Here is a 24,213-nt window from a genome sequence, read left to right as displayed (position 1 = left end):
CGGGTTCCTCTCCTGTGCCATTCTCCACCATTTGGCCAGCCCTCTCACCTCCCAGCCCATTCCCAAAGGGCCTGGAAAATTCAATCCAAAGTCAGAAAGCTTATACACTACCTGTCAGTATAATAGAACATTGGAAATACTGTTCTGTTTTTTGTAATAAAATCTAAATATCTCATGTTGAATTCCTTTTTGTTTATTTATACTTAAAGTAACTATTGTGGGTATAAACTTTTGAAAATATTACTATAATTCAGTTTTGTAAAAGATATTGTGAATAAAGGTCCTGTATTTAAACATATTTTTGGCAAGGCTAAGTTTAATTGGAGAAGTTTTTTTGGTAAAGGCACAAAGATATAAAATAGCGTATTCTCACGTTAATTTTTTTTGCCATTAATTAGAGAACCCATAATCTGAATATGTGAGCTGTGAATAGGAAGAGTCACTGTCCTAAATCACTTGCAGGAATGTGTTATTTTATATGTATAGAATGTGAGGAAGCAAATTTTATCTATTGAAATACACCTGCAATAGGTAAAGAAAATAGTATTTTTTTTTGACTGTTGCTGAAGTTATTTTACTGGCACAAGGGAAATCACGAGTAAATGTTTTTCCAAAAAAAACCCTCTGCTATCCAGAAATCTCCTTTACAACAGTTTACTTGTCAGTGTTATTAATGAGGTTAATGTTACAGGCAATATTAATATTATGAAGTAGAGAATGAAATAATTCAGTGCTTCTCTGTTTAGGTGATGGACCTTGCTTAGGATTCAGAAAACCCAAACACCCCTATCAATGGCTTTCTTATAAAGAGGTGAGAACAAATTTGAAAGAACCATCAGATGAAATCTTGTTCATGCATTCATTAGTACCTCATAATAATAATGTTTCATTTCTTGATTTTTTTTTTCTTTATTCAAACAATGATAGGCATCGCTGGCTAGCATTTATTGCCTATTCCTAATTGCCCTTGAGAAGGTTGTGGTGAGCCACCTTCTTGAATTGTTGCAGTCAGTGGTGTAGGTACATCAACTGTGCCAGTAGGAATGGAGTGTCAAGATTTTGACCCAGATATGAAGGAACTGCAATATATTTAAGTCGGGATAGTGCATGTCTTGGAGGGGAAATTAGAGGTGACCGTGTTCACTTGCACCTGTTGCCTTTGTTCTTCTAGGTGGTAGAGGCCATAAGTTTGGAAGGTGCTGTTGAAGGAGCCTTGTTGAGTTGCTGTGGTGCATCTTGTAAATGACAGACTGCAGCCATGTGTGCCATGTTTAAGGTGGCAGATGAGGTGCCAATTAAATGGGCTCCTTTGCTGTGGATGGTATCAAGCTTCTTGAGTGTTGTTAGAACTCATCCAGGCAAGTGGAGAGTATTCCATCACACTTCTGACTTGTAGATGGCGGCAGGCTTTAGGGAGCCGGGAGGTGAGTTATTCACCACAGATTTCCCAGCTTCTGACCTTGTAGTCACAGTATTTAAATGGCTGGTCAAGTTCAGTTCCTAATTGATGGTAACTCCCAGGATGATGTTGGCGGGGGATTCATTTGTGTTAGTGCCATTAAAAGAGGATTGCTTAGATTCTCTCTTGTTGGAGATGGTCATTGCCTGGCACTTTTGTGGTGCTAATGTTACTTGCCACTTATTAGGCCATGCTGAATGTTGTTTAGGCCTTGCTGCACAGCTGCTTCATTATTTTAGGAGTCGTGACTATGAAAGGAACTGAACATTGTGCAATTATCAGCAAACGTCCCCACTTCTGACTTTATTTGGACTGACAGTCATTGATGAAGCAGCTGAAGATGTTTGGGACCAGGATGTTGGCCTGATGGGCTCCTGCAGTAATGCCCTAATGCTGCAATGTTTTTCCTCAATAACAATACTCAACACACGGATGGTGATTGAGTTCAGCCAGTGCAGAGTTTTCCCCCTAATTCCCATTGACTTCAATTTTACTAAGAGCCTTTAATTCCACACTCAGTCAAATACTGTCTTGATGACAAGGCCAGTTACTCTCACTGCACTTATGAAATTCAGCTCTTTTTTTGTCCATCTTTGGACCGATGTTGTAATGAGATCATAAAATAAGATTAAAGATCATATTAAACCAAAAAATTAGCTTCCATTTATTTCTAAGTTCTGAGCTTCAATTTTAATCGTATATAATCAGTGACCTATTTATGATGAGGTCTAGTTGCTTTTCCCCATTGTTTGTGCAGTGTTCATGGTTGACGTGGTCAGTCCATGTTATGGTGTTAGACATGTAAGAATGTGTAGCTATACTACACAGCATGGCCGCCTACTGTTGCTTTAATGTTCCAGCACTGCTTCTAGTAGAAGTAGCTCTGGGACTTAAATCAGCTAGTACTGAATCTACACAGTTTCAGTAGCAATTAAACAATTGCACACATACAACTCTTGTTTAGCTTTCTCATTGGAGGCACCAGGGAAGCCACTTCCTTCTGAGGGTTTTGATGCTTCTGATTGCATTGGGATTGCATCACTTATTGTGGTACCATCAGATGCAAAAACTTAACTTAAAGGGGCATTGGTTACAGGGCAACTCTATTCATTTTCGTTTCATTGGTTGCGGTCTGAAAACAAATGGGGCATGACCAACATCGTTTTCCTCACAGGTCACAACACGAGCTGAGGACTTAGGATCTGGACTGCTCCAAAAAAACTGCAGGTCATCACCAGACCAGTTCATTGGTGTTTTTGCACAAAACAGACCTGAGGTAAGAGAGTTTTAACGTGTATTCAGAAGTGCTTTTTTTTTTTTAAAAAAAAAACTTTTTGTGGTGTTTATTTGTATGCATGAAGTGTTTTCTTTTTTTTTGTTGTTTATTTTTGTATTTTCATAATTGCAACTTCCTACCAGTGGATTATTGCTGAGCTGGCATGCTATACTTACTCCATGGTGATAGTGCCACTTTATGACACACTCGGACCCGAAGCCATTCGCTACATAATTAACACAGGTAAAAGAAATGACCTACTTCTCAAAAATAAGTGCCACTTATTAAATTTAACTGTCAAAAAGGTGAAATCAAAGGATTCTTAAATTCAAGGAGTTAAAAATAACAATCTTGAGGTCCAAACCTCCTATTACTAAATCATGGCCTGAATTTTTCCCATGGCCGGAGCGGTCGCGGAGCTGAATGCCGCCCGCGATCGGTTCTGCACCGCCATTTTATGCAAGCAAGCCAATTAAGGTCTGCCCGGCATAATAGCCGAGCGGTAGCGTGAGCACTACCTGTGCAGGTGGGGGGTAGGAGGGAGAGTTGGGTTCAGTGCTCTTTCGCGCATGCGCACAAAAGAGTGCTTCAATCTCGGAGGCATGGAGCTGCCTCATGGAGATTGAAGCACTTTTGAAGAAAATAAATACATGCAATATAAATTTAATGAAACGTCCCCTCATGTGACTGTGTCACATGAGAATAGTCACATGAGATGGGACATGTTTTTATTTTTCAAAAAAAGTTTTTATTCAATTTGTAAAAGCTTTAGGAAACCTCATCCCACTCGTGGATGAGGTTTCCTAAAAAACGTAAAGGCCACTTGGCCCTTTTGCTTGCCCGCCAACCGTTGAGTCAGACAAGGCAGTGTAAATTTGAAATTAATTAGTTCCTTAATGGCCTTGTTAGGCCTTTTAATTATTGGTGGGCGCTCAGCTGACTCCGGCGCAAGCCCACCAAACATAACATTGCGAGACAGCGCGATGACGTCGGGACGCACACCCACCATCATCGTGCATCATTTTACATGCTGGTGTGTTGGGCCTGCCCCCGCACGCAGGCTGTGAAATCCTGGCCTATGACTAGCAGGAAATATCCTATTGAAATCCAGTTGATTTTATGGCTGGGGGATGGGGAATAATTGACCTATTTCCATAAACCATCACACAAGTGTGTATTTTATAAATTAACCAGAAATAAGAGAGAAAATATTTGATTTTTATTTTGACTTTTCTGATCAGAGGTGGCATTAGAAAACGAATGAATTGTAAAAGAAATTAAAGCATTCTCATCCTGACTGAGACAAAAATGGCTTCATGGATGAATTCCTTAAAAAGGGTGTGAGGAATAGGCCAGAAAATTATAGGCCAGTCAATCTGACTTCGGTGGTGAGCAAATTATTGGAAACAGCCCCGAGAGACAGGATTAACTGTCACTTGGGCATGGATTGATCAGGGATAATCAGCATGGTTTTGTTAGGGGAAGATCATGTCTTACTTCCTCAAATTCTATTAAATTAGTATCAAGGAGGATTGATGAGGGTAATGAAGTGGATGTTGTCTACATGGATTTCAGTAAGGCATTTGGCAAGGTGTCCCACATGGCAGACTGGTCAGGAAAGTGAGATCGCATTGGATACAGGGGAAGGTGGCAGGCAAAATTGGCTGAGTGATAGGAAACAAAGGCTCCTTCAACAGCACCTTCCAAACCTATGACCACTACCATCTAGACGGACAAGGGCAGCAGACAGATGGGAACACCATCACCTAGAAGTTCCCTTCCAAATCACTCACCATCCTGACTTGGAAATATATCACTGTTCCTTCACGGTTACTGGGTCAAAAATCCTGGAACTCCCTTCCTAACAGCACTGTGGGTGTACCTACACCACATAACAGCACTGTGGGTGTACCTACACCACATGGACCGCAGCGGTTCAAGAAGGCAGCTCACCACCACTTTCTCAAGGGTAACTAGGGATGGGCAATGAATGCTGGCTCTGCCAGCGAAGCCTACATCCCATGAATGAATAAGAAGAAAAAAATAGTCAATATATGTTGCAAATGGAAAACTCTTTCTAGTGGTGTTCCACAGGGCTCAGGGTTGGGGTCCTTCCTGTTTGTTGTATATATTAATGATTTAGACTTAAATGTGAGAGGCATGATTGGGAAATTTGCTGATGACACAAAAATTGGCTGTGTAGTTGATAGTGATGAGGATAGCTGTCGAATCCAGAATGATATCAATGGTTTAGTTGAGTGGGTGTAGAAGTGGCAAATTAAATTTGATCCAGAAAAGTGAGAGGTAATGCAGGAAGGCAAACAAAGCAAGGAAATGCTCAATAAATGGGAAGTTATTGAGGGGTTGAGGAAGTGAGACCTTGGAATGCAGGCCCTTGAAGGTGGCAGGACAGGTGGACAAGGTGGTCAATAAAACATATGGAATGCTTTCCTTTATTGGGCGAGGTATTGAATTCAAAAGCAGAGATGTAGTGATGGAACTGTAAAATGCTGGAATTTTGTGCACCGTTCTGATCACCACATTACAGAAAGGACATAATTGCTCCGGAGAAAGTGCAGAGGAGATTTACAAGAATGTTGCCGGGGCTTGAAAATTGCAGCTGTGAAGAGAGATTAGGTAGGTTAGGATTGTTTTCCTTAGAACAGAGGGGGCTAAGGGGTGACCTAGATAGTGTAGACAGGAAGGACTTTTCCCTTAGCTGATGGGTCCATTACCAGGGGTCATAGGCTTAAGGTGATTGGTAGAAGGATTAGAGGTTGAATAAGGAAAATCGATGGGCATCTGGAATTCACTGCCTGAATTAGTGGTTGAGGCTGAAAAACTCAACTCATTTGAAAGGTACCCAGATCTGTGTTTGAAGTGCTGTAACTTGCAAAGCTGTGGACCAGGTGTTAGAAAGTGGGATTAAAATGAGTGGCTAGTTTCTCTTTTTTGACTGGCGCAAACACAGTGGGCTGAATGGCCTCTTTCTGCACTGTAACTTTTCTATGGTTCTATTTATTCATGTCACATACACATCTTTGGGACCACCAAATGTTGTCACATCAGTGGGGCTTAACAGATTGTTGAAAATATGACTTGGTTTTTCAGAAGCAAACGATTAACGTTCTCTCCCCAGTATAGTGGTATCCCTGCTTTGTCAGTAAATCTGAAAATGTTTCATTGATTCTACAAATACAGATGTTCGGAAGAGGCTCTTGCTTTAGGATGTCTTTTGCCACTTTTAAATTAATACTATACCATTCTTTCTGGACCAAAAACTTGTACCTTAAGTACATGGGTGCAATATGAGGAGAAAGCTACATTCCAAGATACTGGGGTTAAAGCTAAACTTCGACATGGATGCGGAACGGCACTAACACATGTTTTGCATCCATGCCAAAGTTGAATTTTACCCTCTACAGGTCTCCACTTGAATACCATTCTTTCAGAGTCCAACCTCCAATTTAAGATGCCTGTACTAATCTGTCAGGGCCACAGGATTCTGATCCACAGCAGTTCAACTGGTTATATATTTCCCAGTAGCTGAACACACTGTTAGCAGGAAAATTATATTCAAATAATGTACTTCATTTCCTCTCCCACTCCCAATACAAATTAGTGTATTTTCTGAAAATCATTTTATTTCACCATTTTTTGCTTTACATTTTAAAAGATGCCGTCTGCATGAAAGTATTTTGGCAAACAATTTCTCATGGAATTTAAACATAACTCAATGAAGCAAATCATCATTATAATGAAAATGATGCATTCTGACTCCTTGAAAAATGTTTCCCAAACAATTTTTCATGAAATTTAACATGTGTAATTAGTGCTTATTTTAAACAGGCTACAAATAATAATGGAACTGTATTACTAATCATTCTAAAACTAGGCATGTATTGCTGTGACAATTATTTTGCTAATAGAATTTTGATTGCACTCAATATAACTCTTGCTACTCAGAATATCATTACCTTAAAAATAACCTCTAATGCCTGTAATGACTGAGATTCCGATTAGAATTAGGCCTCTTTGTAATCTTGTGGATAAAGATAACAATTACATAAGTGAACTCTTCCTAGTCTCTTCAGTCCCAAAAGCATGCTGTTTTTAAAAAAAAAACTCTACAAATGCTAAGATGTAAGTGGAACAATACCCCTGTTCCCCAGCACAATTTCTACTTCTCTTGTGGTTTTTTGGGGGTGGGGACAGTGCAGAACGAGTTACCAATTTCAAGAGTTATTTGTGTCTTCAAAGTCTTTTATTTCTCACTTTTCTCTATGCATCACTAATGCATGCACCTCTTCTTTTTAAGCTGAGATTTCCACAGTTATCTGTGACAAGGTAGAAAAAGCAAAAATTCTTTTGAAGAATGTGGAGAGGAAGGAGACTCCAGGCTTGAAGATAGTCATCCTCATGGACCCATTTGAGATGGACTTGGTGGAGATGGGAAATAACTGTGGAGTGCAAATACTGGCACTCCAGGAGGTGGAGGTATGTAAATGATGTCACTGACAGTTGTAGACAAAGATGCTGTGGCATGTATTTGTCACACTGGTGACTTTCAATCTGGATTTCAATCCAGTTGCCAAATAAAGACTAGGTGATTTGGCATGGAGTCAAAGGAAAACTGGAGGGTAAGTCAGCATGTACCATATGCAACTCTGAGCAACTGACTCAAAAATAGCAGAGGGAGAGAGCTGGAAGCTATTTACAGGGAAGCAAAGAGGGTAATGGGGCCAGTGGAGTGGTTGCAGGCTTCGCGATTGGGAAATCTGGAAGAACTGGTTTCCCTCTGGTTCTGCCAAATTTTTAATGGGAGGACCTGATTACTATTTTTAGAATCTATTTCCTGGTTGCAGCCAGCCAGATTAAAAGGCTGGCTGGCTGTTAGGAAGGCAGGCATGTGACACGAGGCTGCAGATGGGGCTCTCAGGACCAGGAGAGAGACTGAGGCTTCAGAAAGGACATCATTGGGAGGGCCTAGCAAGATCATAAGCCAGAGAGGAGCGTGGGGGACAGGTGCAAAGAAAGATCAGTGTAGGGAGGAAGATCACTGGTGTGGGGTGGGCAGGGGGAGGTGAGACCTGGAGAAGATCAAGATGCAAGGAGAGGATCATGGGATGGGGGCACAAATGGCAGGACGTGGGGGACATCAGGAGGGCATTGAATCATGGGGTTGTAGGTTCTGACTGTGAGGAGGGCAGGGAGGGTGTGGCCCAGTCATTGGGGAGGTCAACAGGGTAGCTTTGAGGAACAGGAGACAGTACCCCTGCTCCTCCTGGACTGCAAATAGTGCTGGAAAGACACTTTCCTCTTCCACCAGCAAACCTCACCTCCCTTCCAGCTGTTGGATTTCCCAAGGCCTGTGAAACCTGGCTGGCCACTGTTAAACCTGGAATAGAGATAAAAGCTTAGGAATGCATCCCTCATTAAAATATTCAAATGAGAAACAAAAACAAAATGCTGGAAAAACTCAGCAGGTCTGACAGCATCTGTGGAGAGAAAAAAAACAACGTTAACATTTCGAGTCCTTATGATCCTCCTTCAGAGCTGAAGAGAAGTGGAAATGTGATGAAATTTATACTGTTTAAGGGGGGGTCGGGCAGGTGGAGCTGGATAGAAGGCCAGGGGACAAAGGAGGGATTGATAAAGATATCATGAGCAAGAGGACAAAGGGATTGTTAATTGTAGTGGTTAGTGCTAAATAAAGGTGCTAATAGTGGCGTAAAGGTAAGAAAGGAAAATGTGATTATAGCAGAACAAGGATAGCATTGTGTGAAAGAACACCATGGAACAAGTGACAGATGGCCCTGTAGGGGATGGGGTGGGGGAGGGGGCGGCGGTGGGGGGAAAATAATGGATAGGAAATGGGGGGGGAAAGGGGGATAAAACTACGGATAAATGAATAAAAATGAAACAAGTGGGTAAAAAATGAATGTAGAAGAAAGGGGATTGGGGGAAAAAAAGGGGGTGAGGATGGAGGAGAGAGTTCATGGTCTGAAGTTGTTGACCTCAATGTTAAGTCCAGAAGGCTGTAAGGTGCCTAAATCAGAAGATGAGGTGCTGTTCCTCTAGTTTGCATTGGGCTTCACTGGAACATTGTAGCAGGCCAAGGTCAGACGTTTGGGCACGAGAGCAGGATTGTGTGTTAAAATGACAAGGTCTGGATCATGCTTGCGGACAGAACAGAGGTGTTCCGTAAAGCGGTCTCCCAGTCTGTGTTTGGTCTCCCCGATGTAGAGGAGACCACATTGGGAGCAGCGGATGCAGTAGACCAAATTGAAGAAGGTGCAAGTGAAGTGCTGCTTCACCTGAAAGGAGTGTTTGGGCCCTTGGATAGTGAGGAGGGAAGAGGTAAAGGGGCAAGTTTTGCACCTTCTGAGATTGCATGGGAAGGTGCCGTGGGAAGGGGATGAGGTGTTGGGGTTGATGGAGGAGTGGACCAGGGCATCCCGGAGGGAACGGTCCCTACAGAATGCTGATGGGGGTGGGGGGGGGGGAGATGTGTTTGGTGGTGGCATCATGCTGGAGTTAGCTGAAATGGCGGAGGATGGTCCTTTGAATGCGGAGACTGGCAGGTGAATAGTGAGGACAAGGGGGACCCTATCATGTTCTGGGAGGGAGGGGAAGGTGTGAGGACAGAGGCACGAGAGATGGATTGGGCATGGCTGAGGGCCCTGTCAACCACAACTAGGGAGAAACCTCAGTTAAGGAAGATATGCCAGAAGCACCGTTTTGGAAAGCGGCATCATCAGAACACATGCGACGGAGGTGAAGGAATTGAGAGAATGGGATGGAGTCCTTACAGGAAGGAGGGTGTGAGGAACTGTAGTTGAGGTAGCTATGAGAGTCGGTAGGCTTGTAATGAATATTGGTGGACAGTCTATCACCAGAAATTGAGACACAGAAGTCAGGGAAGGGAAGTATGGACCATATGAAGGTGATGGAGGGGTGGAAATTGGAAGCAAAATTGATCAATTTTTCCAGGTCCAGACGAGAGCATGAAGCAGCACCGAAACAGTCATCGATGTACCGAAGAAAGAGTTGTGGGAGGGGGCCTGAGTAGGACTGGAACAAGGAATGTTCCACATCCCGCATAATGAGACAGGCATAATTGGGGCCCGTGCGGGTACCCCTAGCCACACCTTTTATTTGGAGAAAGTGAGACAAGTTGAGGGAGAAATCATTCATTGAGAGAGCAAGTTCAGCCAGGCAGAGGAGAGTGGTGGTGGATGGTGATTGTTTGGGCCTCTATTCAAGGAAGAAGCAGAGAGCCCTTGGACCATCCTGGTAGGGGATGGAGGTGTAGAGATATTGGATGTCCATGGTGAAGAGGAGGTGGTTAGGACCAGGGAACTGGAAATTGTTGATATGATGTAGGGCCTCGAAGGAATCATGGATGTAGGTGGAAAGAGACTGGACAAGGGGAGAGAGAATGGAGTCAAGATAGGAAGAGTTCTGTGGGGCAGGAACAGGCTGACACAATTGGTCTACTGGGACAGCACTGTTTGTTTGTGGATTTTGGGAAGGAGGTAGAAGTGGGCTGTCTGGGGATGGGGGACTGAGGTTGGAAGCTATGGAGGGAAGATCTCCAGGTGAGATGAGGTCAGTTAAGTCCTGGAAACAGTGGCTTGATGTTCGATGATGGGTTCATGGCCCAGGGGGAGATAGGAAGAGATGTCATTTGGCACTCAGACCTCTGGTCTGTCTGTGAGCATGACCCAGACCTTCCGGTTGCTTACCATTTTAACACGCAATCCTGCCCACATGTCCGTCCTTGGCCTGCTGCAATGTTCCAGTGAAGCCCAACGCAAACTAGAGGACCAGGAGCTCATCTTCCAATTTAGTCACCTTACAGCCTTCTGGACTTAACATTGAGGTCAACAACTTCAGACCATGAACTCTCTCCTCCATCCTCACCCCCTTTTTTTTTTTTCAACCCCCTTCTATATTCATTTTTTTCCCACTTGTTTTATTTTTATTCATTTTATCCATAGTTTTATCCCCTTTTTTTTCCTGCCCATTTCCTATCCTTTATTTTCCCCTCCCTCCCTCCCCCACCCCATCCCCTACAGGACCACCTGTCACTTGTTCCACGGTGTTCTTTCACACAATGCTATCCTTGTTCTGCTATAATCACATTTCCCTTTCTTACCTTTATGCCACTATTAGCACCTTTTTTTAGCACTAACCACTACAATTAACAATCCCTTTGTCCTCTTGCTCATGATATCTTTGTCAATCCCTCCTTTGTCCCCACCTATTGCTGGCCTTCTATCCAGCTCCACCTGCCTCACCCTCCTGCTTGAACAGTATAAATTTCATCACATTTCCACTTCTCTTCAGCACTGAAGAAGGATCATAAGAGCTTGAAATGATAACTTTGTTTTTTTTCTCTCTCCACAGTTGCTGTCAGGCCTGCTGAGTTTTTCCAGCATTTTCTGTTTTTGATTCAGATTTCCAGCACCCGCAGTATTTTGCTTTTATCTTATTATTTAAATGAGGGCTGCTTCATCTGAGGTCGAGTTGGCCACCTGCAAGTGCACCAGAAATACATGGCAGATTGAGTTTGGATTGAACTTTTTTTGTCTGGTGAAAGGTTATCAGTCTGAAATGTTGGCCATGACCTTATCTCTGAGGTGCATTTGGTGTGGTGGGCAGTGGAGATAGGGACAGAAGTGGGGATTTTCCAAACATCCTCCAGTGAGATGGTTGCCTGCCCCTCAACCCATTAAAACTGGTAGTGAGTGTGTTGAAGTTGGGTTACCTCCCTGGGGTGTTAAAATGACTCCCCCGCCCCTGCAATTGAACAGAAAACATGATGTGTATGAACAATGAAACGGTCCCATTTTAACACAAAAGCAACACAGCAGATGCTGGAAATCTGAAATAAAACCAGAAAATGCTGGGAATACTCAGGTCTGACAGCATCTGTGAGGAGAGAAAGAGAAACAGAGTTATTGTTTCAGGTCTGTGACTGAATACGGCTGAATATTTCCACCATTTTCTGTTTTTATTTCAAGTCCCTTTTTAAATAGGCCAGCTGACTTGCAACCCACAGGGATTATTCAAGTAGCTCCCCTTTAAGAGGCTCTGCCAATAAAATTATAGGAAGTGGTTGATCGCTTTTTTTGTGGATCAAACAGAATTAATTAAATTTAAATTAAATCATAAGGGCAAAATAAGTGAAATCAAAACAAAATTCATTGTTGATCAGTTGCAGAAGATGTGCAGCAAGCCAGTAGAAAATGAGAGTTTGGACAACTTCAACAATGGCTTGTGTCAATAGCACAAAACTGCATATAATTTTGCTGCATTTGACACTAACTTGTCCATCTCTCTTGGAGAGGCCACTGAATAACCGTTGTGGAAAATTGGTTATCTAACATTGGGGTCAGAATAGGGAAGTTCACTTGCACTTGGTGTGAGGGCACAGTGGGTGCAAAAGTTAGAAAATGTGCCAGTTTTAATACTGAAGAGTACTATTACAAATTGATGTATTTTTTGTTTTTAAAACAGAATATGGAAATAGAACTATACAATTGCAAAGGATTTGCAATTCATTCTGATGTTTAACAAGTGTTTTAAGACTAGCTTACATCCTACAGTATTTTAACAGCAGTGTTCAACGCGAAGCCCAGAATAAAGAACGAAACCACATGACAGCACTTTGGTTTTTTTTCCACTATTTCATAGTTAGCCACTAAGTGAATAGCATTCTTTGCAGGGCTGTTTTTGGAAAAACAAATGTAATTTTAGGATAAAATATGTGCCCCATTTTCACTCTGTGGTTACTTTCCTCCTTTCCTGCTTTCAGAACCTTGGACAGATGAACAGGCAAACTCCTGTGGTGAGTGAAACATTATAATTGACTTTCTTTTTCATAGATATTTCATTCATAATTCAGGGAAGGGTAACTTGAAAATGTGCATCAACAGCAGCCAGCATAACTGAGCACCACCTATAGTTTTCGGAACAAATTTGTATCTTCCACAGCTTGCGCTGCCCTTGGTTTCTTAATTTTTGTTTGTTTTCTACTCAGCCTCCACGACCTGAGGACTTATCAATTGTCTGTTTTACTAGTGGAACAACAGGTATGTGCCTCAAGAAATATTGGTAGTTACGTTAATTAATAGCATTAAATATTAGGATAAACTTGGCATCCCTTTCTGACTGCCCGTTATCAGGGAAGCTAGCCCACATTCACTGTGCATGTGTGCGTGCAGTAGCGTAATGTGGCAACCAATTTGTGCACAGCAGTTTATCAAACATCAATGAGATAAATGACCATGTATGTTTTAGTGATGTTGGCTGGGTGATAGATGGCCTCCCTGTTAGTCTGTTTGTCTCAGTAGACAAACTCAGTTAACATTTGGGGATTTTATGTCCTTTGAGAAAGAATCATGGATCCAGGTAATCATTAATACAGCCCATACTTAATCATTGGTGGTACAAGGACCACCTGTATTCCTCACAGACCTTACATCTTTCTAATTTAGGGATCACTACACATATTATCAGTTTTCTTAAATGTATAGAACTTGTATAGGACTATCCCCACGCTTTACCTTTTGAACATTTTTTTTTCCCAAATGACTTTTGTATGAGAGGTCATTTTCACCTTACTATCTGCTGCCTTCCATAGTAACTGCTGTGCAAAGTAGTATCTGTTCCCTACCATTGCAGTAATAAGATTTCCCTGCAATTATATGAAGAATCATCTCAAGCATTACATTGACATGAGAATCTTTTGTTAAGAAAATCTCCTTGTAGAGTCCAGAATCATGAGTTTTTAAAGTGCCCACAATGCCTATTTCACTGCAGATTGTCAAATGTTTACAATAAATTCTTTGTAGCCTTTAGGGGATAAATTCGTTTGGGTAATAGTGCAAAACCGGCAGTGTTGAATTGCACACCCCAATAGAATTGAATAGCAAGCAAGGCAGAGGCCAGAGTTCTATTTTGCACTGCAGCCCCTGCTATCAACATACTTGCCAGCAATTCCAGAAGTCTCAATTTTCTAGATTCTCAGAGGTGAAAGGCTGATTATTGGTATTTTAAACCCTCTAAAATTCTATAGCTTAACAATTTCATATCCATTTATTTATGAAAAAATGTAAAGCTTGTCATTAATACCATTATGCATTTATGTCTGTCTTTTTGAGAACTGATGCGGTTGTTCTCTGAATAGTTTTAATTATTGGGCATATTAAGGCAAATGTTCATTTTCACTATGCTGAGGTGGGGGGTGGGGGGCATTCAGTTCAGTTTCCATGTGCAGAAGAAAGAAAGGCCAAAGATTAATGATGCTAGGTCTCTTCCCTTACGGGATCAGAGATGGAGGCCTTTTGGGCTACTGCTTTTGGAAAGTAATCAGAAGGCTGCAAACCACCAGTTATTACAACTGCTGCAGACCTGAGGAAATAATTATATTTCTGTGTCTGTTCCAAGGGATGTATTGAGCATTGGCTAATGACTTGAACCTCCAAACACAAACCAGCTTAGTCAGGTCAAGCTGAACACGATAGGGTTTTAATAATTATTGTTAATCCTCAATTTCATTCTTTCATAAATGTAGTGGAAGTCCTGACACCCTGCCAAAAGTATGCTATAATAAATGTTGATAATATATTTAAAAATCTGTATAATACATTAACACCATCCCCAATAAAGTTTGATTTTACAAAACAGCAGCTAACATTAAATAGCTTCTGTTTCAGCCTTGACTTGCCCCACTCCTTCATGTATTAACTCCTTCATGTAATCAAGGTCACATTATTTGCTTCTGTCATGTATTGGAACATTCTTTTATCTCTGCTACCGTAGTTCAGCCCAGCCTGACTAATAGTGACATTCCCCTTTCTGCCGTGATTGCATTTTAAATAATCTCAGTTGACTTTCTAATGAGTATGGATCACAGAATAAACTGATCATCATTTCCCTTGTGAATTTAGTCTCAAATTTTCCTGAGTGTAATACTGAAGTAGCACAGGAATATTGGGTGTGAATCTTTCCCTCTTTTGTGCTCGATGGCTGTCTTTTCAGGCTGGGTGTAACTGACTACACTTGAAGAGGCCTAGTCAGTATCAATTTGACATTTTCAATTGACCTGGTTCCAGGAATTTTTTGTGGGAGAGTTCCAGATTTCCAATATCCTTTGTATTTTTAAAAAAAAAAGTGCTTCCTGAAACCACCCCTAAATGGTCAGCTCTAATTTTAAGGTTATGTCCCCTTGTTCTGAACTCTATCACCAGAGGAAGTAATTTATCTCCAATCTTGTAAATCCTTGAACATCTCACATCGCCCCTCCAATCTACTGTACCTGTGGAAATATGAACATAGTCTAAGTAGCCGTCCAGAAGATTTAACCCAGTGCAGTTGCGGGATGAAATCTTGGGATCGTAAGGTCCAGGACCATAATGGCGGCTGTGGAGCGGTCGAATGGAACTCTTGCAATGGGCCACTTTTCTAGACCAACAAATCCCCAGCATGTTCCATGCCAAGAGACAGCTGATTATTGCAAAATCTGCTGGAGCTGGCTGGCCTCCATTTTGCTGTCTTGAGTTTGATCCAGCATTGTTCACAACATTGCACTCAGGATGGATGTGGCGAGCAGGAGGGAGGTGCCAATATTTCTGTTACAGGTACTGCCGGCACACATTACAGCCTGAATTTTAACCACCTGTTCTCTGAGGGTACATAATTTATTGTGCACTTAGAACACACATGCTGTTTTACTCCATTTGAGGTACAGTCCTTTTGTCAAATATGGGGGAAGATGGTGGTAATGTCACTGGACAAGTGACCCAGAGGCCTAGGCTAATGCTGTGCACCATGGGTTCAAATCCCACCGTGGCAGCTGGTTGAATTTAAAAATTCAACAAATAAATCTGAGTTGAAAGCTAGTATCAGTAACAGTGACCATTGAAACTATTGACAATTGTCATAAAAAACCCATCTGGTTCACGTTGCATGAAAGACTGAAGGGAAAAAAAAAATCCACCCCATAACTTGGTTAGTATACAAAGCTTACTGTGCCACTGGAACAGAAATGATTTTAATGCTGACCCTTTATACCAGCCCTCCCACATGGTGGGCAAACCGTGGTTGTGTGAATGTCCCCTGCTGTAAGCAGCCTGACTGTAGCTGGGCTGCTGGTAGGGGTCACTGTTTTAGGGATACAATGATAACCAAGTTAACACAATTGGGAGATGCAGAAGTACTGATTCCTGGACGCCGATGCACTGCATCCCACAACAACAGCCACGCCCAACCCCCCACTCCTGCTCTGAGGTTATGTCAATTTAAAGCATCAAAATGGGGTCACAGTGGGGAAACAGTTTGGGAAGTACTGATTTAACCCTTTTAATCTCTCTATAATGCCGGTGGATCTGTATTGTGCCCAATCCAAGGCCAGTACCTCTGCTGTTCCCAGAGTTGAACACCGTTCTCACAAGTGCAGTCTCAGCATAACATTATATAACTGTGGCACAGCTTCCATCTCTATATGTTCCAGCCCTCTTGAAGTGAAGACTAACAGTTCATAGCTGATTATTTTTGTACCTGTCCACTAGTTTCTGGTTATTTCTTTAGCCTCCTAAACTACTTCTTCACAGTTGCCAGCTTTTCACCATTTAGAAAATGCTCTCATCTATCTTGGGTCCAAAGTTGTTGAACTCCACCTGTCACAAATTTGCCCATTTACTTATTCTATCAATGTCCCTGTGCAGGAGGTCGTGTGGCGCTCATGTCCCTACCTCTGGGCCAGAAGCTTTGGGTTTAAGTCCCACTTCAGGACTTGATGGCCATGGAAGGTCTGTGCATAATGTGACCAAACAGGTTGATTAGCAGCCTGCAAGTCCTTCCAAAACAACTGATGGCAGGTGGAAAGACCAAGAGACTTCCCTGGTCAGCCATACTGCAGAAGGCAACAGCAAACCACTGCAGTACTTTGCCAAGCAGAATCTTGATCAATACAAGGGAAGTTCATGGTCGCCAATGCCCTCTTGGGGCATGGTACCTGGAGAAGGAGGCTACCCCTTTGCAACTTTCTGCTTCCACCCACATTACTTACTATGCCACCAAACATCATCAAACTTGGATATGGGGCTCTCTGGTCCTTCACCTAAGTCAGTCTTAAATCTATTGAAAAGTTGAGGTTCCAGTACAGATCCCTGGGGAATATCAGTAGTCATATGCTGCCAATTGGAGCACATAATTTATCCTTATTCTCTGTCTTGTGCCTCTTAACTAATTTTCTACCCACATGAAAAGATTGCCTCGAATTCCATGTACTTCCATTTTTCCTTATGTGGAACCTTAATGAATGCCTTTTAAAGATCCATATAAATAACATTCATTGACACTGCCTTATCTAACATGTTAGTGGCCTAGTGAACTCAAACATTCAACTAGGTTAGTTTGATATGACGTGTCCTTTGTCCAATCTTTGCTGGCTCTGATCAATTCAAATTTGTCCAAGTGCTCAGTCATCCTGTCCTGAATAACAGATTCTAGTAACTTCTTCATCGTCCTTGAGTAATGGAATGGCTTTGGCAATTTTCGATCTGAGGGGATAATTCTTGAATCCAGAGGAGCTTGAAAGATCATGACTAAAGCTCCTACAATTTTCTCATCTACTTCCTTTCATGTCCTGGGGTGGAGACTGAGGCATAGTGGTACTGTAACTGGGTTGGTAACCCAGAGGCCCAGGCTAATCCTCTGGGGACACTGGTTCAAATCCCACCACTGTAGCTGGTGGAATTTAAATTCAATTAATAAAATCTGGAATTGAAAGCTAGTCTCGGTCATGGTGACCATGAAACTATCATCAATTGCCATAAAAACCCATCTAGTTCACTAATGCCCTGCACTCCTCACCTGATCATAGAAACATAGAAAATAGGAGCAGGAGTAGGCCATTCGGCCCTTCAAGCCTGCTCTGCCATTCATTATGATCATGGCTGATCATCCAACTCAATAGCCTGCTCCTGCTTTCTCCCCATATCCTTTAATCCCTTTCACCCCAAGAGCTATATCTAACTCCTTCTTGAAAACATACAATGTTTTGGCCTCAACTACTTTCTGTGGTAGCGAATTCCACAGGCTTACCACTCTCTGGGTGAAGAAATTTCTCCTCATCTCAGTCCTAAATGGTCTACCCTGTAGCCTCAGTCTGTGACCCCTGGTTCTGGACTCCCCCACCATCAGGAACATCCTTCCTGCATCTACCCTGTCTAGTCCTGTTAAAATGTTGTAGGTATCTGAGATCCCCCCCCCCCCCCCCCCACCCAAAATCACTTCATTCTCCTGAACTCTGAATATATAATTCTATGACTCATTCTCTCCTCATATGTCAGTCCCGCCATCCCAGGAATCCGTCTGGTAAACCTTCGCTGCACTCCCTCTATAGCAAGAACATCCTTCCTCGGATAAGGAGACCAAAACTGCGCACACTATTCCAAGTGTGGTCTCACCAAGGCCCTTTATAATTGCAGCAAGACATCCCTGCTTCTGTACTCGAATCCTCTCGCTATTAAGGCCAATATACAATTTGCCTTGTTTACCGCCTGCTGCACCTGCATGCTTACCTTCAGCAACTGGTGTACGGGGACACCCAGGTCTCATTGCACATTTCCCCCCTCTCAATTTATAGCCATTCAGATAATCTGCCTTCCTGTTTTTGTTACCAAAGTGGATAACCTCACATTTATCCACATTATACTGTGTCTGCCATGCATTTGCCCACCCACTCAGCTTGTCCAAATCACACTGAAGAATCTCTGCATCCTCCTCACAGCTCACTCTCCCACCCAGCTTTGTGTCATCTGCAAATTTGGAGATATTACATTTAGCTCCCTCATCTAAATCATTAGTATATATTGTGAATAGCTGGGGTCCCAGCACCGATCCCTGCGGTACCCCACTAGTCACTACCTGCCATTTGGAAAAAGACCTGTTTATTCCTACTCTTTGTTTCCTGTCTGCCAACCAGTTTTTTTATCCATCTCAATACACCACCCCCAATCCCATGCACTTTAATTTTACACGCCAATCTCTTATATGGGACTTTGTCGAAAGCCTTCTGAAAGTCCAAATAAACCACAACCACTGGCTCCCTCTCATCAACTCTACTAGTTACATTCTTGTAAAATTCCAGTAGATTTGTCAAACATGATTTCCCTTTCGTAAATCCATGCTGACTCTGTCCGATTTTGCCACTGTTTTCCACGTGCTCAGCTATTAAATCTTTTATAATGAACTCTAGAATTTTCCCCACTACCAACATCAGGCTGACTGGCCTATAATCCCTGTTTTCTCTCTACTCTACCTACTTTTTTAAATAGCGGGGTTACATTAGCAACCCTCCAATCTGTAGGAACTGTTCTGGAGCCTATAGAATCTTGGAAGATGACCACTGATGCATCCACTATTTCTAGGGCCACTTAAGTACTCTGGGATGTAGATTATCAGGCCCTGGGGATTTATCTGCCTTCAATCCCATCAATTTCCCCGACACCATTTCCCTACCAATACTGATTTATTTTAGTTCCTCCCTCTCACTAAACCCTGTGTTCCCCAACATTTCTGGTATGTTATTTGTGTCCTCCTTTGTGAAGATAGAACCAAAGTATGTATTTAGTTGGTCAGCCATTTCTTCGTTCCCCATTATAAATTCCCCTGTTTCTGACTGGAAGGGACCTACATTTGTCTTCACCAATCTTTTTCTTTTCACATACCTATAGAAACTTTTACAGTCAGTTTTTATATTCCCTGCAAGCTTACTCTCATACTCTATTTTCCCCTTCTTTATCAACCCCTTGGTCCTCCTTTGCTGAATTCTAAACTGCTCCCAATCCTCAGGTCTGCTGTTTTTTTTCTGGCCAACTTGTATGCCTCTTCTTTGGATCTAATACTATCTCTAATTTCCCTTGTAATCCATAGTTTGGCCACCTTTCCTGTTTTACTTTTGCACCAGACAGGAATAAACAATTGTTGCAGTTCATCCATGTGCTCTTTGAATGTTTGCCATTGCCTATCCACCATCGTCCCTTTAAGTAACGTTTCCCAATCCATCATAGCCAACTCGCGCCTCATACCATCGTAGTTTCCTTTATTAAGATTCAGGACCCAAGTCTCAGAATCAACTACGTCACTCTCCATCTTGATGAAGAATTCTATCATATTATGGTTGCTCATCCCCAAGAGACCTCGCACAACTAGATTGCCAATTATTCCTTTCTCATTACACAATACCCAGTCTGGGATGGCCTGTTCTCTAGTTCGTTCCTCAACGTATTGGTCCAGAAAACCATCCTGTATCCATTCCAGGAATTCCTCCTCTACAGATTGTTACTAATTTGATTTGCCCAATCTATATGCAGATTAAAGTCACCCATAATTCCAGATGTTCCTTTATTGCCTGCATCTCTAATTTCCTGTTTAATGCCAGTCCCAACATCACCACTACAGTTTGGTACCCCACTAACGTTTTTTTGCCCCTTAGTGTTTCTCAGCTCTACATGATCAGGCCTACATAACACACAACAATGGGGCTGATTCTTTAAGTGCTCTCTGAAATAGTCCAGCAAGCCACTCAGTTCAAGGGATGGACAACAAATGCTGGCCTTGCCAGTGACGCCCACATCCCATGAAAGAATTTTTGAAAAAATCATATCCTGGAGATTTTGTCTATATAAAAGTCTCTTTTCTTATGGCTTTTGTTTATCAATTTTTTGATGTGCCGCCTTATTTTGTGCTTTATAATTGTATTAACAATGTAATTTTTCCTTTCAGGGAACCCTAAGGGGGCCATGCTCACACATGGAAATGTGGTAGCTGATTTTTCAGGCTTTTTGAAAGTTACAGAGGTGAATATATACACACAGCTTTTTAGCTGCAAGTAAAATAATAATACAAAACTTATGTCAAAAGTATTGTTTTCAGCCCTATTAATCTGCTAACTTTGTATAAAATTGAAGTTATACAACTTATTTATTTTCTTATGGTGTCTTTAATTTGATAAATGCTTCAAATTTTTTTAAGCTTTTTTAATCATTGAAAAGAGAGCTCATATGTGAGTGCAGCCTTAGCATTCCTTTCGAAAAGTAAACCATTACAAAGAACTGTGATTGATTTGAACCTGCATTTCTTCGGTGCTGTGAACATGTTGATTTTTCTTTTGTGCTGAGGATAGATGCTGTAAATGGGGAACCCAGCTTGAGAAAGTTGATGCAAAGCGATTAAAATTCACCATTGACTGTACTTCTGATGAATCTCCTGATGACCTCAGTAATTCAGTCCTTGATGATATCATGTCTACATATGGTTTAAACAAAAATATCCCAAAGTCTTAAAATTCTTATCACTCTTGGAATATAATAATTCCCTTGGTTTGATATTCATGGAGGGAAAACTTATTGAAAGGCTGAATATCTTCCTTTGCTTTTTTTTTGAAAAAGTTTTTTTTTCAGGATTTCCCTGCCCTGGGTGATACACTATTTTTCAGCCATTAGGGTGGGTAGGTGACATGTTCCCAATGCAGTTCTTGAGCTACCAATATGGGACCCATCAAGCCTCTTCTTGGCACGCCTATGGTCGCACGGTTGAAATTCAGATGTTTTACAGTTACAGAAGTGGAACTTCATTTTTAATTTTTGCAATAGTGTGCTGACATGTTACTATAACTTACAGGGTTGTGAAGATTTGAACCACATACCTGAGAATGTTGTTATATCACCAGTGAGGGGTGTATGCATGTGTTACTACGATCCCAGCTGATGTTACTACTGGACATGCCTGAACCCAGGGTGGAACCCAGTTTGATAGACCCAAACTTTTATTTTTTGTTTAGATATGTGGAAAGTAGCCACTGAACAGTGACATGGGAGTCAGCTAATGAACTTCTAACAAAAGAAAACATTTATTCAAGAAAGGATGAACTATATTACTTTACCCCTTCACCCACAACTATACTTTTACAGATATATTTAGATTTGTAACAATAACACAAGTTACAAAAGCTATTTTATACTCTGATGTTCACAGTAACTCTAGTTACACTGTCCATGCAAACTAGTAGGTGACCTGTGGTCAGACACGCCATACCCTGAAACCAAGTGACAGCATCCGTTTGGAATGGCATCTATGAACCTCTCATCAGCTCCCCTGCACCCCGCAAGACACTTTTCACACTGTGAAACAACCAGTCTCACTGAACTCCATCTTTCACATGAAGGTTTCCAATCTCCAAAAACTCGCTTTGGAATTTTCACCCAAACTGACGTTTTCTTTCAGACTCCTTCCGCAAGGGTTCACCTCCAGGGTTTCAAACACTCCTTCCAATGTTCCTCTCCCCTGAGTAACCACATGGATTCAAGCTTTCTTCCATGCACACACACTCATTGACTCCGTTGTCAACAGTACACCACTGCTTCACATGCCCATAGCAAAGAGTTACAGATCTTCAGCTGCCTCTTTGGATCTTCTGGCCTTTCGCTTTAAATGGCGTCAAAAGTCAATGAATGCATCTTATAGAGTCATAGAGGTCTACAGCACAGAAAAAGGCCCTTTGGCCCATCAAGTCTGTGCTGGTCAAACAAGTACCTAACTATTCTAGTCCCATTTTCCAGCACTAGGCCCATAGCCTTATATGCCATGGCATTGCAAGTGCACATCCAAATAGTTCTTAAATGTTGAGGGTTTCTGCCTCTACCATCCTTTCAAGCAGTGAGTTTCAGATTCCCACCACCCTCTGGGTGAAAACATTCTTCCTCACATCCCCAACAAACCTCCTGCCCCTTACCTTAAATCTATGCGCCCTGGTTATTGATCCCTCCACCAGGGGGAAAATTTCTTCCTGTCTACCCTATCTACGCCCCTCATAATTTTTTATACACCTCAATCATGTCCCCCCTCAATCTCCTTCAAATTTTCAAATGCCACATCCCATCAACTGGACCACTAGCCCCAAACACTGCTCAATACATCTACCAACAATCTCTCTCATTCAAAACTCTCATTTTCATATGATGCATAGCACCCTTACACACTTAGGACTGCCACAAGCCTTATCCACATCTGACACCTTGTTACAGCCACAACAACCAGACAGATTGGACCATACTCACTTACATTTCCTTTTATTTTGCAGGACAAAGTGGCGCACAACTGGAAGAAACAGGAGCTAACTAGCGGTGTCAGGTGCATCTGCATGACCTAACTGTCATGGAGGTGACTCTGTCGACCATTATTGGGAAGCCCATTGCTGAGTCCTTGGCTGGTGGTGGGGCTGAAAGCATAGATCATATCCTCATATCTAATCTTCTTTCTTACATTTCACTTTCCACTTCTCCCAAATGCTTAGTTACAAGCTGCAGATGGTTTAACCATGCATCTCTTAACTCCACACCACCCCCACCCTCCCCTCCAACGCACTCTACTATTGCACTTGCTATTGCCTGTCAGCTAGCCAAGCACAAACTGGTTTACCACGATGGCTGAAATGCAGCAGGTACAGTGGACTGTCATCACGCCTGCTACCAGAATACCAGGCATTAACCTGCATGATTTTGGGCTGCTTCTTTCCCCAAATCTACAGTATGGTCACACACACCAGCTGGACATTCTAGGAGTGGAATCCCAGTGTAGGGCAGAGTTGACCATGTATCACCCGCAAAACAGTGTGTGTGTGTAGTCAATGCCATCCTGCATCATTTGGAAGCCTGCAATCCAGCTAAGCCATACAGTCACTCTCTCTGCTTGTTGTTAGCTCTCATTGAATCTAGAACCTCAGTGACTGTCTTTGTATTACAGTGAACTGCAAGTTGTTACAAATATCTCCAGCTCTGGCCTAAATGGAACCAGATGCATGAAAATTTATTGCTATGGTCAAGTTCACATTCACTGGTAATGTAGCCTTTGCCCTGCTCTGAAGTTACAGCAGGTGGTAAATTTCAGTGAGGACTGAAGTGCAGATGTGTCTCCTGTTGCCCCTACCTGAGGCTCAGTTAAGATAATTGCTCCCTGAACCCCCTGGGTGGATGTAGCCTCCTGCTGAGAGTCCTTCTCCCCTTCTTCTCTTTCAACAGCATGGCCTCTATTCATTTTCCAAGTCATGCTGTATTTCGAGGGAAACGCCTACTAGAACCCTTGAAATCAACAAAATGTCGTTCAGTATCTACCATACCACTCCCTGTAGACTTTTGCAACTTTAAACAATAGAAATCAGCAAAGACTTGTAGAATCATAGCAACAGCTGGAAGGAAACAACAGCAACTAACCTGTACATGGTTGACGATTGCATTAAGTAGCACTAATGGAGGCAAGAGTGTTAGCCGGAACATTCGGCTCCACAGTTGCAATGCTGGTATCAAATTGGTATTTTATGCTGACTGATATGATGATCTGCCTGCTCTGCATACTTCCAGTGACTGTTTACTGTGCATGCACTAATCCTCACCAATGTGATACC

At 42.2% G+C, this 24,213-nt stretch overlaps 1 protein-coding gene across 3 annotated transcripts in view; it reads left to right on the top strand.

Moving 5' to 3' along the window:
• The window catches only part of LOC144685941 (long-chain-fatty-acid--CoA ligase 6-like), a 104,447-nt gene that overhangs the window by 32,721 nt on the left and 47,513 nt on the right, over nt 1-24,213 (top strand). For all 3 annotated transcript variants that reach the window (XM_078550997.1, XM_078550996.1, XM_078550998.1), the window contains exons 4-10: nt 747-811; nt 2,634-2,735; nt 2,879-2,978; nt 7,054-7,232; nt 12,559-12,591; nt 12,784-12,835; nt 20,538-20,611. In XM_078550997.1, the coding sequence (XP_078407123.1) occupies nt 747-811; nt 2,634-2,735; nt 2,879-2,978; nt 7,054-7,232; nt 12,559-12,591; nt 12,784-12,835; nt 20,538-20,611 (605 nt within the window). The remainder of the gene's footprint in view (nt 1-746; nt 812-2,633; nt 2,736-2,878; nt 2,979-7,053; nt 7,233-12,558; nt 12,592-12,783; nt 12,836-20,537; nt 20,612-24,213) is intronic.

The sequence above is a fragment of the Cetorhinus maximus genome, chromosome 10 (genome assembly GCF_964194155.1).
Source record: "Cetorhinus maximus chromosome 10, sCetMax3.hap1.1, whole genome shotgun sequence".
NCBI lineage: Eukaryota > Metazoa > Chordata > Chondrichthyes > Lamniformes > Cetorhinidae > Cetorhinus > Cetorhinus maximus.
This window is presented reverse-complemented; position numbering and strand designations above follow the sequence as displayed.